This window comes from Phodopus roborovskii, unplaced genomic scaffold (genome assembly GCF_943737965.1).
Source record: "Phodopus roborovskii unplaced genomic scaffold, PHOROB, whole genome shotgun sequence".
Lineage (NCBI taxonomy): Eukaryota > Metazoa > Chordata > Mammalia > Rodentia > Cricetidae > Phodopus > Phodopus roborovskii.
The window spans coordinates 12,447,988-12,465,220 of record NW_026126416.1 but is presented as its reverse complement, the minus strand read 5'-3'; the positions used below and the strand labels follow the sequence as shown (position 1 = coordinate 12,465,220).

General features: G+C 37.1%; 1 protein-coding gene across 1 annotated transcript in view; it reads left to right on the top strand.

The window, feature by feature from the left end:
• The window catches only part of Macrod2 (mono-ADP ribosylhydrolase 2), a 1,848,725-nt gene that overhangs the window by 1,749,222 nt on the left and 82,270 nt on the right, over positions 1-17,233 (top strand). Inside the window, exons 15-16 of the mRNA XM_051183276.1 lie at positions 16,192-16,266; positions 16,706-16,798. Coding sequence (XP_051039233.1) covers positions 16,192-16,266; positions 16,706-16,798 — 168 coding nt within the window. The remainder of the gene's footprint in view (positions 1-16,191; positions 16,267-16,705; positions 16,799-17,233) is intronic.

The following is a 17,233-nucleotide window of genomic DNA, read 5'->3' as shown; positions in this document are numbered from 1 at the left end:
GCAACAATGATGATTTCTACTCTTAATAATTTAAGTCAAAATAACTTGGATTATTTCCCTCATTAATATCAACTAGACAACCTAAACAAAAATATGCACACACTGTACTCATGGATTTCATGTAATCCAGTTGCTGTTTATTACATATGAGCTATACATGTAATATAAGTATTAGCATTAGATAGATAGACAGATAGATGATAGATGGTAGATGATTGTTAGAAGGTAATAGATGGATAGATGATATATGACAAATAACATATATGCACACATATATGAGTGTGAGAAAGAGGCTATTTAAAGATGTTAAAGAATTAACAAGACAATAAAAAAATTATTCAAGGTCTAAGAGAAGTGACTCTCTGGATTGTGAGTGTAAAGTTTAAAACTGTGTTTGTTTTAGGGAATGTACAGGTTCAGCAAAGAACATCAGGAGTTACATTGCTAAAAAGGCAGAGGGACTCTTATAGCCCTTTCAAGTGTTATGAGTAGAATGCCCAAAGATACATACACTAGCAGAACAGTGAGCCAGCCATCTTCTTTATGAATTCTGCTACTCATTTTCAAATTACCTCCATCCCCAAAGTCCATTAATACCAGCCCTGCTATGGAATGCCTTTCTTTTATGCTGTGAATATGTGTTGTTCTCATTGGTTGATAAATAAAACTGCTTTGGTCTATGGCAAGGCAGGATAGAGAGAGGCAGGAAATCCAAGCAGAGACACAGGAGAAGAAGGGCAGAGTCTGGGAGATGCCATCCAGCCACTGAAGAAGCAAGGCATGTAGAAAATGAAGTAACAAGAGCCATGAACCACATAGCAAAGCATAGATAAGATATATGGGTTAATTTAAATGTAACATCCAGTTATTAACTAGCCTGAGCCATCAGCCAAGCATTTATACTTAATACAGCCTCTGAATGGTTATTTTAAAAATGGCTATGAGGTTGGGTGAGACAAAATGCTTCTGTTTACATTTGGTATACATGCAGGCAAAACACCAATGCACATAAAATAAAGATAAATAACTTCTTTTTAGGATAGTGACACTGGATACTCATAAAGGAATAAAGGCAAGATTGGAAGTTTAGCTGTAAATAGTTATTATTGGAAAAAAAAGAAAGACAAGTCAGTATGAAAGCATGTGATAATTCAAGTTAACTCAATGGACACATTCATGTTCTAACAGTATATTAGGGGCACACAAAACACAGTTTATGAACCATAGGTTAGATATGAGGAATATGTCCAAATTAAAAATAGTAAAGAGAAAATAAGATGACAAACACTAAAGTAGCAGAAGTCATCTATTATACAATGGTGAATTGAAGTATATCACGAATTGAATTAGAGAACAAATTGATCAGCATCAATATTTGAAGAAATTTTGATAAAATGTGAGAAATTTTGATAAAAGATTGAGCCTGATTTCATCAAAACTTTTGAACTCCAAGTAGAACAAATAAAAGTAAATCCACAGCTAGTCCCATCATGGTGAAATTGCTGAAATGGTCAAATGTCTTCAAATATTATGCACTCCAAACAGAATAAATAGAAATAAATCTACAGCAAGTCCCATCACAACAAAACTGCTGAGATCCAAAGATAAAAAGAACATCTCAAAATTTGTCATCCAACAAACACCTTGCCCGTTGATGACTTTCCAATAGATACAATGGAAATGCAAAGAAAATGCAACAAAATGATAGACAACGAAGAACTGGAAGCCCTGTAGGAAAACCATGTTTCAAGAATAATTAAGGCTACTTTATAGAGGATAAAAAGAGGTTCTGTCTGCATAAGACCAAACTAGACTCCCTTAATATAGGTGACAATGGTGTGACTGAGACAATATATGAGGCCACTGGCAGTGGGTACAAGATCTAACTCTAATGCACAAACTGACTTAGTGTAACCCATTCCATTTGGGGAGATACTTTGCCCAGCCTAGACACAGGGGTGTGGAGGTAGAGATGTGCCTTGATCCTGCCTCAACTAGATGATGGGACAGACTTGGTAGACTTCCTAAGGGAGGCCTTACCCTCTCTCCAAGGAGCAGATAGGAGGTGGAGGGAGTAGAGGGGGTAGGAAGAAAGAAGTGAGGGGGGACTGGGATTGGATTGTAAAAAATAAATTAATAAAAAATGAACAAGACCAACAATAACAAAAAAAAAAGAGGTTCTCTTGATCTCCAGATATTCCATGGGGATAGAAAATAGTGATTCCAGGTAGAAAGTCAAAGATGTACAAGAAAACTAAGAAGATGGTAAATTAAATATGTCTTGCTTATTCTCTTGGAAGACAGGAATAGTGTCTTCCTCTATTTTGGTCTTTTTCTGATGTCATGGACAGTAACAGTGCTAATGAATATTTGCATTTTGTAAGTCTCAATGACCCCTGACAGTGAGAAAATGAAGTGAGTCCTGTCTCAAATGATTGCTTGGAGGGTTTACAGGCCATGGTCCATAGGAAAAGGATCATCAGGCAAAGTTCGATGGGCTCCCTGCATAGTGGACACAGAACCAAGAATCCTGGAAGCTAAAATGTACATGTAGAGTTGCAGGTCAGAGTCATGAAAGGATAGTGCTCCTTCAGATTGAGACCAAATGGAACATGCATGAAAGGCAGGCAATTGCCCATGTGCAAATAAAAGATCCTAAAGGAAAGATTTGATGCTATTAATTGAGCTTCAATGGTTAGTTTGGAATTGTTCACTGGGAGGGAGCTTCTAGCCTAGACAATTATAAAAATGTATAGTTTTTATGTATGCTTTAGGGGTTAGCTTAAGTTCTCTATGGTTTTGTTTGTTTTCTGTCTTTGGTTTCCTATAATTTTGCTGCTTTTTAAAAATTTTGGTTAAATGAGAAATGGAGAGAGAATAAAAGGAAACAGAGGGATGAATTTTTTATTTTGTTTTTTAATCAGTGTTGTACTCATATCCTAGGTGATCCTAGAACTCACTATGTAGCCTAAGCTGGCCTCAAATTTGTGACAATATGGCAATACTTCTTCATCAGCTTTCCAATGTTGGTATTATAGGCATTAGCCACCATGCTTGATATGAATTATAAATGGCAAACTACTACACAAAGATTATGGCAGAGTGCCCAAGATTGGCACATAAGGTTAAACGTCCATAGAGGTAACATCCAAACTTAAAAATTCTGTACTATATTTCTAAGAATATAAATTACCTTTAAGAATATCCATGAAAATTAGTATTAATTAGGAAGTTAAAACCTGAAGATTACAAGTTCAGTACCAGAATGCAACAGACCAATCCTCTATCTGAACACACACACACACTTGTACAAGAATCACAAATAAAGTGAAGTCACAATACAATTAAAAGATGTCTTGCTTCCCTAATTTCTCCCAAACTCATTATGAACATGACAGTATATTTAATAATTCATATAATAATAAAAATGTAAGTAACTTTGCAACAAATACACACTGTATCAAATGAGGAGACAGAAATACAAACACATAAGTGTGAGCATACATACGTAAAATTAGGTTGTCAAGTGCAAGAATCAGAATTTAGTTAAGTTCAATAAAACTGTAAAGACTTAAAAGGATGGAATTAGGAAAAGAAAAGATATTGGAACCTATCAGTCAAAAGGCTCAAAGAAGAAAGAGTAGGTCACTTCATACTGATGAAAATTTGAATCCTTCATTAAATATTACAGTGACGGTCTTCATGTGTCAGATGGTCAGATAAGATGTAATACAAATCCAAACCTGCTGGAAATACAGAAGGGAATTCACAGATGTAATATGGTCAGCAATGAAGAACAAATAGACCAAAAATAACATGGGATGTTTTTAGAATGTGATTAACAGTGTAATCCTGCTGTAGGAAGTGACAGGCAAATCAATGAAACAGACTAAAGAATCTTGAGGTGAGACCAATATGTACACAGGCTGACATTTCCAAGACAGATGACTCAGTAAGTGACCTTAGGGCCACTTGTTGGGAAAAAATGAACTGAATCCCAACTTCAATCTTTATGGCAATATAAGCTTCAGAAGAGGTAAAAATGAAAAAGTAAAAGTAATATAAAATATTAGGATAAAAGAACCGAAGGTTATTCAACACTAAAAAGAATGAGCTGTCAATACATGCAAAGACTGAGAGATAACTTAAATGCATATTATTAAATGAAAGGAACCAATCAGGAAAGATTATGGGCCATGTGACTCCAGTTATATGACATTTAAGCAAGAATATGGAGATGGGTAAAGATCAGTGGCTTCTAGGAGTTGGGTGGGGGTTAGACGGGAATGAATGGGAAGAGACAGAGAATCCCAGGACACTGAAAATACTCAGAATGACACTAAGGTGCCATCTGTTACCATGTATTTAGCCAATCTTGTGAAATGTGTAACACCAAAATGAACCTCAGTGTGAGAAAATACTGTGGCAAAACCAGTGTGAGCCCAACAGTTGTAGCAAATACACCACTCAGCCTGTGAAAGCAAGCTGTGGAGAGGTGAGATTTCCACCAGAGGTAGGCGGCATATGGTATGTTTCTGTGCCTTCCTTTTAATTTTGCTTTGAACCTAAAGCATCTCTAAAATATAGTCTTAAAATGTCTTTGTTTTTTTACACACATAATTTTGTGTATATTATAAAATAAAGACATATATCAGTGGTTCTCAACCTTCCTGATGCTGTGACCCTTTATATAGTTCCTCATGTTGTGGTAACTCTTACCCATTAAATTATTTTTTTGCTACTTCATAACTGTAATTTTGCTACTGTTATGAATAATAATGTAAATATCTATTTTTTTGATAGTCTTGGGTGACCCCTGTGAAAGTATGGTTCCATCCCCAAAGGGGTTGCCACCCACAGGTTCAGAACCACTGACATATATGGGTATATTTGGAAGGTATGGATGTATGCACATGTCCATATATGTCAGAAAAAGGTGCAAGTTACTACATCTGATTATATAAATTTAATGTGACCAGTAAAGGCCAAATCAGGTTCTAAGCAATATATCGTGGTTAAATAAGGATCAGGATAAACAAATAGGCCAAATAGATGTTTATTCAGGGGGAAATAACTTACAACCTAGACAGATGAACACCAGGAAATTCCACCCGATCCTCTCCTGTCCGAGTCCTGCCAGCAAGAGAGCTTTTCCCGGCTCTCTCTCCGACCTCCTTCCACAGGTCACTTCGGCCCATGGCTCCACCCCTCAATGGGCGTGGTCGGTGCCACAGAAGGACTATCTCACTACAATTCCCCTTTTAGTCTAAAGAAAAGATTTAGGCTTAATACAAAACTATATACAAAACACTGAATAACAAGTGTGCTCTAAGAAAAGGAAAATCGAGAACAAAATGACCTACATATCTAGTCCTAGGGTGAAGGCATAACGGAATTTACAATAGAGTTGTCCTAAGCTGGAAAATGTAAGTCTAGTACCTAATATATCTAACTAGGAAGAGAGAATAATAGTTGTGATAGTTTAATCTTCAACCTCATCAAGACCTGAGAAGGAAAATAACAATAATAGAGTAGACAGGAAGTGCGGATGGACAACTTCCAAAAGGTGCAGCAAGGACAGAAACAGCAAGCCACCTGGATAGTCACCCTAGGTCTCACAGCAACATTGGTACACCCAGTTTTGGCTAAGGCCAAGAGAACTTGACAGACCACAACAACAGCAGGGAGGTAGAATGGCTGTCTTACCCTGACTTGGCAAGGTCCAGCAGTCTTCTATATTTGTCTCCTGCAAGCACATAGGACTGCATGTCCAAATCAGTGGTCAAGGTAGGGGCAATTCTTTGCCCAACAGGCCATTAGCTGAGGCGAGAATGAACTCCAGCAGGAGCAACAACAGTGTCCAACATATTTTCGGGAAAGTGCATGGAGCTGTCAGGAGCAACAGTGTCTCATGTCAATGGAGTACTAATATTAAAACATTTATATGCCATGTTCTGCATGTCTATGAAGTGATTGAAGATTAAGCATCTATATCTGACTAATCTCATAGGTACAGGAAACATGAGTGAAGATAATCTGTAATACTCAGGAACTTAGCTAAAAAACTGATTAAAACTTCCCTGAGTAAAGCAGGAACAAATACTTAAACAATATAACTATATACATATACATACATATAAATCCCTAAAATAGAGGTAGAGTAGAAATGTCAAGACAAGAGGTACAACTATAAAGGGCAACAAGATAAATATCCCAAATTGTATCAATATACAAAATGTCTTGAATACAAGAAAAGTATACATACATTGAATATAGTAAAAAATAATGTGCATAAAACATCGTAAGTGGAAAGATTTCACACAATATAACAAAATATAAACAATTTTACATAGCTTACCACATATAAGAATACATAACAATGTAAGCTGTAAAATACTATCTCATTCTTACTCAAATTCACAAGAAAATAGCCTAATCTACCTATATCCCATCTAAACCATACCTTTCCCAACCATTCCCTATTACTGTCTAAAAGATAAACCTGAGTGTAAGCATCACCTTCCATACCCAACCCTAACCAACACAAAGACGATGACTATTATCCCAAAATTCCAAGGGTAGGGAAAGGGAGCATCGTTATCTTAAGGTTACTTCCTGCTGAAATGGGACGATGATTGCTCCAATGGATCCTGTAGGAAGAAAATTTTTAGCAACCAAATTTCTCAACAGAACTGGCTGTGACATATGTAGCTAGTCACTGTGTGGCAGAAAATTCTTAACTGTAGTTCTCTTTGAAACTCTGGCCAGAGAGTAATAAAAAGGTGCACCATTACAACTAGCTAGTCATGAGTTGTCTCTAGCAAAACACTCTCGAACCGGTTTTAGGGTGATGTTTGTAGTTCAGATGCATCAGGTTGAGTCAAGTGGAAACGATGATGTGGGGCCCCATCTTCTTTCCAGAGAGTTCAAAGACTGCTGTTAGGAATCATTACTATTCCTTGTGGAAAAGTTACACATCAATATTAAAGTAAAATTTTCAAGTTTTAAGGTATTCATTAGGGAAAGACAACAATAAGCATTAAAAAGTATGTGAGAAAATTAGGATTTCAGAGAGAAAATTGTGTATAAGAAATGAGTCCCCAGATTTTGTTTTCTTCTGCCTTACACCAATTGGCTTCTTGATTTAAGGCAGAAACCATGAATTTAATCTTAACAACATGCTTGAATTTAGAGAAAGAAAGCCAAATCCAACTCCAAAGCCGCATTGGTTTACATAAATTGGGACTTCAGGAATACTAGATAGTAGAGAGAAATAGATTTCTCTATAGAAATAGTTTACTACAATTAAACATATTTTTTTTACCATATATCAGATTCTGCTTCATTAAGTGATTGTTTCTGAAGAGCTGTCTTCTCTTCTGTAGGTACCTACATGTTCAGTGTCTTTTGGCTGTTTGATGATAGGTTTTCTCTGTTTTCCTATAAGAACAAGAACAGAACACTTCCCCTACCTTTGAGAGGCCTCCACACACCTCATGGGACCTAATTTGTTGGATGACTTGTCATTTCTCTTCATTAAGATGTTTCTCTTGTTCAACTCGGATCTTGATTAATTTAGATGGTATCCATAGTTTTTCTTCTCCTGTAGATACAAATGCAAAACCCCTACCCAAATGTAACACATATCCTGCTTTCCATTCTGAGGTCAGTACATCCTTGAAGTACACTGGCTGATTTAGTTCAGAAGTTTTTTCTATTGTCCAGTGTCTTTCTGCAGCTGTTTTTCCTTTTTCATCAGCATTAAGAAAGTTTAATGTTAATAAAGCATTATGTAATCTGTGTTTGGGTGCCTTGGTTCCTCCTGCCTGTTTATGGAGCATTTCTTTTAAAGTACGATTGGATCTCTCAACCACTGCTTGTCCTGTAGGAAATCCCATCTAAATAACTAGTACATAATATTCTTTGAGAAAAAGTAACTCACATATCAGTAAGAAAAGCAAACAATCAAAAATAAGAAAAAAAAAATATAGCCCAAGAGAAAATGAACAAAAGACTCAGTTACTCAACTGTAGTTTTAATAAGAAGTGAAATAGTCATAAATGAAAAGATACCTTTATCTCTACTTTTCTAAAAGAAAGGAACATATAACAGGAATATCTTACCTTCTCTTTTTGAATAGTTGAAAATATATGAAGTTGGTGGAAACTGTTTTTGAACACATTCACTTACTACTAGTGGAAGACAAAGGCCACTAATAATTTTGATATAACCCATTTAAATCATTTTGAGATATTCATAAAGTATCCATTACAATGTGACATTTAATAGTACACACACAACTTTAAAAGCACCCCAAAATTAATCTATCACCTGGAATATTACACATCTTTTCAAAATACGGTTATTGAAAAAGTGGATGATTTTAGAAAAATATGAAACAAGATGCAAAAAATAAAGGATGAATTCATTTTGATCACAAGATATATTTGCAAACTCATACATATGCACCTACACAGATAAATCAAGGGATGCATATGAATTATATATTTGTTTATGTGTGTATTTATATACATGAGAAAGTTTGCAATTCACAGTAGTAAAAGTGGTCAACCCTGTCTTTTTGAAATTATGTATAATTCTTAGTTTTTGCAGGTACCATATTCACAGTGAAAGTGTATTTGTTATAACCATAAAGAACATTATTTCACAAATGACTAACATAAGAAAAGTCACTTTTATGGGCCTTAGAGGAGAACCACAGATATTTAGGAGATAATCAAATTCATGTTAGAACAGTTTTATCTTTTGCTTTTAATCTGGAGCATTTGGACATGGCAAAGACTCAATGCTGAATATTAACAACAAATTTCAATTTGAAAACATATTCTATTCCTTTAAGATAAATGGGAAAGAAAGTCTTTATTCTTAGAAAAATCTGAGCATCAAATAGCCTATAAACCAAGCAGCTATATTGTTGTTGCCTTTGTCCCCAAACAGTCTGTTTACACAGTGAGTTTGGGTTTAGCTCCTAAAAATGCTTTATTCCAGACTGATGTCCCCAGACCAATTTTTATGCAAATTAATCAGAGCTGAAGCATTAGCTTGAGCCAAACTTAATTACCAGGGCTTCAAGAAACAATCATGTGACCCATTTCTGAGGAAAAGTGAATGGATTTGTGGATTATCTGTTCTAATGTCCCTCCCATTAGTATGGATGATTGAGTTCGTTGTATGAAAAATATATACATAAACTGTGAAATCCTTTGTATTCTTTTGTCTCCTCTGCCAGGAGGATTAGGTCAGACAACTGTGGGGATTCTATGCCACTGAATATAAGAGACAAACAAAGTTGGCCCCAGGGGACCAAAAACATAGGAAGAAGTATGAAGTACAGGGGCTGAGTGGCTGAGAGATAAAGGGTTGAGAGCCCAGCAGTTGCTCCCTCAACACAGGGGCCAGGTGCAGGATACAGCGCCTGAGCTCACATATCTTGTCTTTAGAATGTCAGATCCTGGCAGGCTCTGAGTTGAGCAAAAGGTTCATTCTTGAATTTCAAAGCTGGAGACTTTATGTCACCTTCAATTTTCACACCACATTTCAGCGGGGGAATGGGAAAACAACAACAAAAAAGTATAGATTTCTATTCCGGAAATGATTGCCAAAATACACTATGCATTCGGGTGAAACTGGCCAAGATTAGAGAAAAATGAAGAGGGCAGGGGGGATATGTTCCCTCCAAAGCACTGAAATGGCTTTCCATACTGTCTGTGAGGGAAGGCAGCCCTGCTGTTCACCCAGAGCCTCTCATCCCCATTCACACAGACCCAGCCTTCTCAGCAGTGAGGAACTCTATGGAACTGTGATCATCCAGTATGAGTTGAAGCCAACGCAGCATGGGGACCCTCAGGAGATGGAATGCCCCTGTTCCAGGAATACCAACATTTCCAAAGAAACCCAGACCACATAAAATGACTAAAAGGGCACAGCAAGGACCTGGTGTGATGAGTGCATTTAATGGTCTTGTCTCCATGTCAACAGAGATAGAAAACAGGCTAGTATCTGTCATAGAGACTGGTCACCATCAGGATATAGAGGAATCTAGGAAATTGTCTAGCATCACAGCCATTTATCACCCATAAATGATGCATCTGAGGCCGAGAGAGGTTGATGTTTGCATAAAACATCTATTTAGCCTTAGTCTGGAAATAAAATTCTTTGAAACAACATGGTCCATGGAGTGCTGTTCAGCATTAGACACTTGCTTTTTTAAAGGATGAAAAGGAAGTAAATTGTAGTCCCTGATGACTATACAGATTTTGAAAAGTAATAAAGCAGAGGGCCAGCTAAGCAGACAATTATTGTGGTGCCCCATGCTAGGCTTTGGGAAAGAAGATGGGAAAAAAAATAACTTTTCTATCTGTGCAATATGCATAAGCTACTGAGAAACATACAACTGCATCACAGTATGAAAGGGGGTAACAGATTAAAAAAAAAAAGGAATTCAGTGAACAACATGTTTGTACAAAACATAACTCTCACTTCAAGAGACAAAAGAGTTCATTTTGGAGTCAAATATGAGTGACCATAGCCCAAAAACACAAATCTAGCATACCTCAAATTCAATTCCATTATTCAGCATGGAAACAGTTTCATGGAGACCAAAGAAAGTCTTAAATCAAGACTCTTTCCAAATTCACTGTTGGAAACATCAGAGAGGTGGCTGAGAGAGATCAGAGCAGAGGATCCTCACCTCTAGACCTCCAGTGGAATCTGATGGCATTCTCAGCCTTTGGGTGGGGGGAGCTAGTAGTCTACTACTACACTCCAAAGGATTTTTATCTGTTAATCACAGGTATTATCTGTAGTAAATGGCTAGTTAAGGAGCTGAAGATATCCCAAGAAAGATTGTAAATAGTTTCTGGACCTGCAACATTCCAACCTTTTCACATCACTGACACTGAAGTTCTAATCAGTCAATCAACCTTTGTGGATGGAGAATCTTCTCAAAAGTTTTCCTTCAATCCAGGCAGTGGTGGTGCACACCTTTAATCCCAGCACTTGGGAGGCAGGGGCAGGCAGATCTCTGTGAGTTCGAGGCCAGCCTGGTCTACAGAGTGAATGCCAAAGCTACTCTCAAAAAACAAAAAACAAAAAAAACCTTTTCCTTCATAAAAGACAAAAAAAGTAATAAGCCCTGCTTAATGAGTCTCTGTGTGTGTGTGTGTGTATTTAAGTGTATGTGTGTGTGAGTATGTGTATATGCATATATGTATGAGTGTATGTATGATCATGTGTGTGCACAAATAAGTGTGTATGTGTGTTTGTGCTTGTGTTTGTGTAACTCTGTGTGTGTCTGTATAAATAGAGCAGTGGTTTCAATTTGAAAAACAAGAGTTTACTACATAAGAAATGACAAAGAGCTTTTCAGCTATTGGGAGAGCATGCTGAGTGAGTTAAAGCCAAGAAGGGATGTTTAGGCAATGGCGAATGAGCCTATAAAGACCATGGCAAATGCTACTTGATTTAACCAAAAAACAAGTTGTATATGGTTAGATTGTTTGTGCTGTCTAGAGGTCAAGAAACATAGAACTATGAGGAAATAACTGGATTTGGCTAGATTCATTCCACACACACACATGCACCCCCACTCTTCACATACAACCCCCCCACACACATATGCACACATACCCTCACACATACACCACACACATGCACACACACACACACACACACACGCGCGCGCACACACACACTTTAGCCAAATACTTTTCTTCTGTATTACTGAAAATACTTTTATATTTGTTTTCATAGTATTTATTAAATTTTAGAACATGAAAGTTATAGAATATAAAATGCATATTAGCAAAATTAAATATAAAGATTAAAGTCATCTACCATTCAGTGATAATCATTATTGACGTTTGAGAGGATAGCCTACCAGAATTTGTCTCCACTAAGTAAATATGTAGAAGAGCACATGTGTTTGTACATAAAAATATTAAAGTATATAAAGTATATTCTCCCTCCTAAATTCTTTTTTTTTTTTTTTTTTTTTTTTTTTGTCTTTCAAGACAGGGTTTCTCTGTATTGCTTTTTGCTTTGGAGCCTATCCTGGAACTTGTTCTGTACACCAGGCTGACCTCAAAATCACAGAGATCAGCCTGCCTCTGCCTTCTGAGTGCTGGGATTAAAGGCATGTGCCACCAACACCCAGCTCTAAAGTCTTTTTTAGTACCACACATACACACACTGAATATATAACCAATAATATATAATTGTCCCCTGTACTTACCATTTCAAATTCCTCTTTACTCCATACATAGATATCTTCCTTTCTTTTTATGTAACATTTTGTATCTAAAACATTGGTACCACTACTGTACCTTCTCCTTTATGGCAAACATTCTAGATAGGTATTGTTATTATGTTGTAGAATTTTTTTTTAAATTGTCTCAATTTCCTGTTCATTATGCCATTTCCTTATCAACCATACTATGTATTGCTAAAACAACAAAACACTTCCTGTACTTTCAGTGTAATCCCCTTGTATATATTTTGGGTTTTCAAGATTTTATTTGTAAGTGTGTGTGTGTGTGTATGTGTGTGTGTGTGTGTGTGTGTGTGCATGAGTGTGGGGCCTGTAGAGGCCCCTTTGGAGCTGGAGTTACAGGTATTGCTGAGCTGAGGGTGCTGGAAACCTAGCTCAGGTCATCTGCAAGAGTGCTACAGACTCTTGACTGCTGAGCCATCTCTGCAGGCCCCATGCTTCAATTTTTAACCCCTCATTTATGTGGCTTGGAAGAGCTATCCAGGTAACATGTTTTCTAGGAGAAAAATGAAAAGTAGATTCTTTACTTCCTGTGTGATTCAATCTTTCTTTGCATGCAGCAGTTCAGGTGTGCCAATCTTGTATATGTCTAGAGAAGATCTAGAATACAAAACCTGGGGTTCCCTTTTTTAACAGAAATGCAATTCATGACCTATCTTTTCATTTCTTAAGGGTGATTTTATAAGCACAACTTTAGAACTTTACATCTATAAATGTCCCTTTCTCTCACTTTAACAAACATTCCTGATTTTATCAGTCAATATATTGATTTCCTTCCTGCTTTCTGCCATCTAAAAATCTCTCAAAGTGATTTAAAAACTAGAACAGATAGAGCCCTGTTTAATGTCTTCTTGGAGAGAACTTCTTTGATGTGGGATGCTCTCAGACATTTTGAACACAAGCACTCCTCTGTTTGTGAACACCTATGCCAACACCTCACATAGCTAAAGCCACTGGCACTTCCCATATTTTGCAGAAAAAATAGCTGCTCATGTGGCCACCAGCTCTCTTGTTTATACTCAAAGGTGATCAAGATGAAACTGGCCTGGAAACTTTTTTATTGCTTATACACCTTATCAGATAGATTTATAATAAGACCTCATCCAAAGAATGAAGAGAACAATACAATTCTTATGCATTTCTGCCAGAGGTAAAAATGGAACAAATTCTTTACCACACTGTTTCATATCATCTAGTAAACTTCCCAGTTGCTTAGCAATTTCACTTCTGGGTGACGGTCAAATGACATGAATAATTTTTCCACAAAGGAACACACTAAAATGTTTTGATAGTCTTATTTAGAATAGTCCCCAAATGGAAATTACTTAATTTCATATGGTGTCATGTCTTCAGACTGCAGACTAATAGATATCAAACACGAATGGTCAATTGATGCGTTCAACAAGTGGGACTAACTTCACACACAAATACTTGAAAAATAAGATTTTTATAAAAGAGTATGTATTTTTGCTTATGTCAATTCTAGTATCAAATAAAACTGTTACCTGCTGAAGAAGAACCTTCTGGAAAAAAACACTGCTGCAAGAGGTATTCTTGACCCCAGTGAGATTAGATATAGAGAGTTATGTGAATTATATGAAGAGTCATCAACTATACAATTATGACTTGTGTGCTTTATTCTATGCACGTACATTTGAAAATGCAAAACAAATGTTTGTTTAAAAAAAAAAAGAGAAATGGCACTGTCAGCACTCAAAGCTAGAAATGTATGTAGGAGGCAGAATGACTTTTCTCAGAAGCCGGCTCAATGAGTAGAGATAACAGATGCGAATGGCCTCAGCAAACTCTGAGTCAGTAACTTACTACAGAACACAAGTTCTGTAGGCTGGTGCTCCATAAGCATTAGCATATATGTGTTATAATGGAGATCTTGAACAAAAATTATGTAAGTTGGAATTCTGTATGAGTAGAGTGCCACCTGAAAGCTTTTAAAAGCTTCTAGATAATTCCATTGTTGATTGTCAATGAACCATAATTTGGGGATGAATGAGGAAGTATGAGAGAGGAGTTTATCCCAGGGAAAAGGTTTTGATCAAATCCACATTTTAAAGGTCCTCTTTTCCAGCAATTTAAAACTTAGCACAAAAGAGGGTGGGGAATGAAAGTTCTAACCTTACATACCTGATCCAGAAAAGGGGGAAGGGGAATGGAAAAGTGAGGAAAGGAAATCATTTTACAGAGCCATCAATACTCAGGGAGGGCATCACTGAACTTTGGGAATGATGGAAAAAAGTTATCCAAGACAGCTTGTGGATTCTAACTTCAGCCAACACATAGGTAAATAAATGTTAATGTTCATTATTTTATCAGATCTTTTAATCAAAAATGAGCTTAAGAGGAGTGGATGTCATTAAAACAAAACTTTTTTATTTATTTATTTTGTTTCTAATTTGTTTTTTGCTTTGGGGTTATACTGGCGGAGAAGGAACTTAGGGGAAGAAGTATGGTAGATGGTCTTATTATAAACACATCAAAGCAGAAGATGTAGGATGAAGGGTAATCTAAGTCAGCATTGCCACAGTAACAACTAAGCCCCTAATCCTCAGTGGCTCTCCATAAGATTTGTGTTCAGGCCTGCCTCTGCTTGGCTCTGCTCACGATCAAGAGTGCATTCTGCTCCGTGAAGGGAGCTTGAAGAACTTGCAATGGATCTTAAGCTTTTGCAAAGTTTCCTACTATGTCTGTCCTCTGGCATGTCTAAACCAAGAGGCATAAAAATGGTCTGATATGAATGGGATGCCCCGCTATAAGTCATATTGTCATGGACAGAAGAATGCAATCCTTTTACAAGGAGAAGTAGGGACAAGGTGAAAGAATAATGTCATGCCTTCCCTGCCCAGGGATGTACCAAAGAAAACATTTCTAGCTCTCATGTGTCCTTTTTGTGCTTACAAACCAGCCCAAGGTCCAGATTTATTTCTTCTTTTCATATTAATTCAACAGTTAAACAATAGCCTCAGCATAAAATCTTTCATCAGTGTGAAGCAAAAATGGACAGATTTCAATTTCCTGTCTTAGTGAGTATTTAAATGTTCAAAAGCCGCCAGGGGAGAAGTCATGGGATGTGGGAGAAAAAGCCAGCAGCCTTCTTCAAACAATGTCTAAATGGGGTAACTGAGCTGTTATGCTATCTTATTTCGTTATCACCTTGCCCCGAGTTGTTGATAAAGGAATGAAGAACAGGTATGTTTTAATTTGGAGGGGAGTTCCAAAATGTTCAAGATTACTGTATCTTATTTTCTTGATAATATTTTTTTATTTAAATTTGCAGCAAGCTTGTTTTACATGTTAATCCCAGTCCCCTCATCCTCCCCTCCTTCCCTGTCACCCTCCCAATCCCCATCCCATCCCCTTGCTGCTTCTCAGGGAGGGTGAGGCCTTCCATGGGGGATCTTCAAAGTCTGTCATATCATTTGGAGCAGGGCATAGGCCCTCCCCCATTTGTCTAGGCTGAGAGAGTATCCTTCTGTGTGGAATGGGCTCCCAAAGTCTATTTGCATACTAGGGATAAATACTGATCCACTACAAGAGGCCCCATAGATAAATAATGATCCACTACCATATAGTTCAGAAAATGACCTTAAGATTTCAAACTTTCCAGATTGTTATCTGCCAGTGTCCAAAGGCCTGATAAGCTGAATGTTAATTGTGTCAAGAAAAGAATAGGGTTTGTTTGTTTGCCCAAATTATCTGGATATCCCACAAAAAATAATTAACATGATTTATTTGAAAATTGAGATTGGTACTCTCCATTTCCATTTTAAAACACTCTTTGTCTGTGATTAAAGAATAGCCTCTGAAGAATTTGCTTTTCAGACCTGGGATAAAGCTATGGACATGCATATCATATTTCTTTTATTTTTCAATCACCTTTCTTACAGGACGAGAGAATGACTCAACAAAGAGTGAAGTAAAAATTGAGACAGAGTCCCCAAGCTCATCTATGGACACAGAAGGTACTGAAGCCAGAATATATTGATATAGTGTTAGTAGGAATGAGAAGAAATTGTGAACTGTGACAGAGAGAGAGAGAGAGAGAGAGAGAGAGAGAGAGAGAGAGAGAGAGAGAGAATAAATGGATGAGAGTCTGGGAATGTGTGGGAATGTATGTGAGTTTGTGTATGTGTGTGAATACATACATACATGTGAATATGTGTATATGTGAACTTTGTGTGTTGTATGTGTGGACTCTGTGTGTGTGTGTGTGTGTGTGTGTGTGTGTGTGTGTGTGTGTGTGTGGTGTGGTGTGGTGTGGTAGATGGAGAGACAGCATCCAGCTTTGTGTAAGTCTCAAGTCTTGGAAAGTCACAAAAAGAACTTCTGCTTTGTTGCCACGGTGTTTTCTCAATAATTCCGACTTAATCATTTTCGAATCTCCTGTCTCCGTATATTTAGAGCTTCCATCAAACCAAGAAGATGCCACGATTGGGGAACAACCAGAAGTGATGCCCCTGATAGATGACCAAGAAGAGCAGGAAGGTGGAGAAGGTAGGAATCCTCCTAAATTACCCCATCACAAATAGAGTTCTGTGGACACCTGCCTGGAATCCAACTACCAAACCTGTGCTTCATAGCTACAGCCAAAAAAAAAAAGAGAGAAATGAACTTGTCTGTAACCTTGAATCTGTCTTTCAAACTAGAGTAACATCCAGAAGTACCAAAAGGTATCACTGACACTTCTCTCCTTCCAAGTAGAATGAAGATGTATTTGCTATTCATTTAGATTTCACTTAGAGTTTGAAACTCTAGCATTGAGACCATGTGTAAGAAATAAAAATCATGAGATCAAGAAATGAAGTCCTAGAAAAAATGAAAAGAACAAATAGATCAAAATTTTTGCACTGATTTCATCCTGCCTTCCTTTGCATAATGATGATTAATTGAAGAGACACATAAAACTGTTCATCCTCTGACCTGCTACAT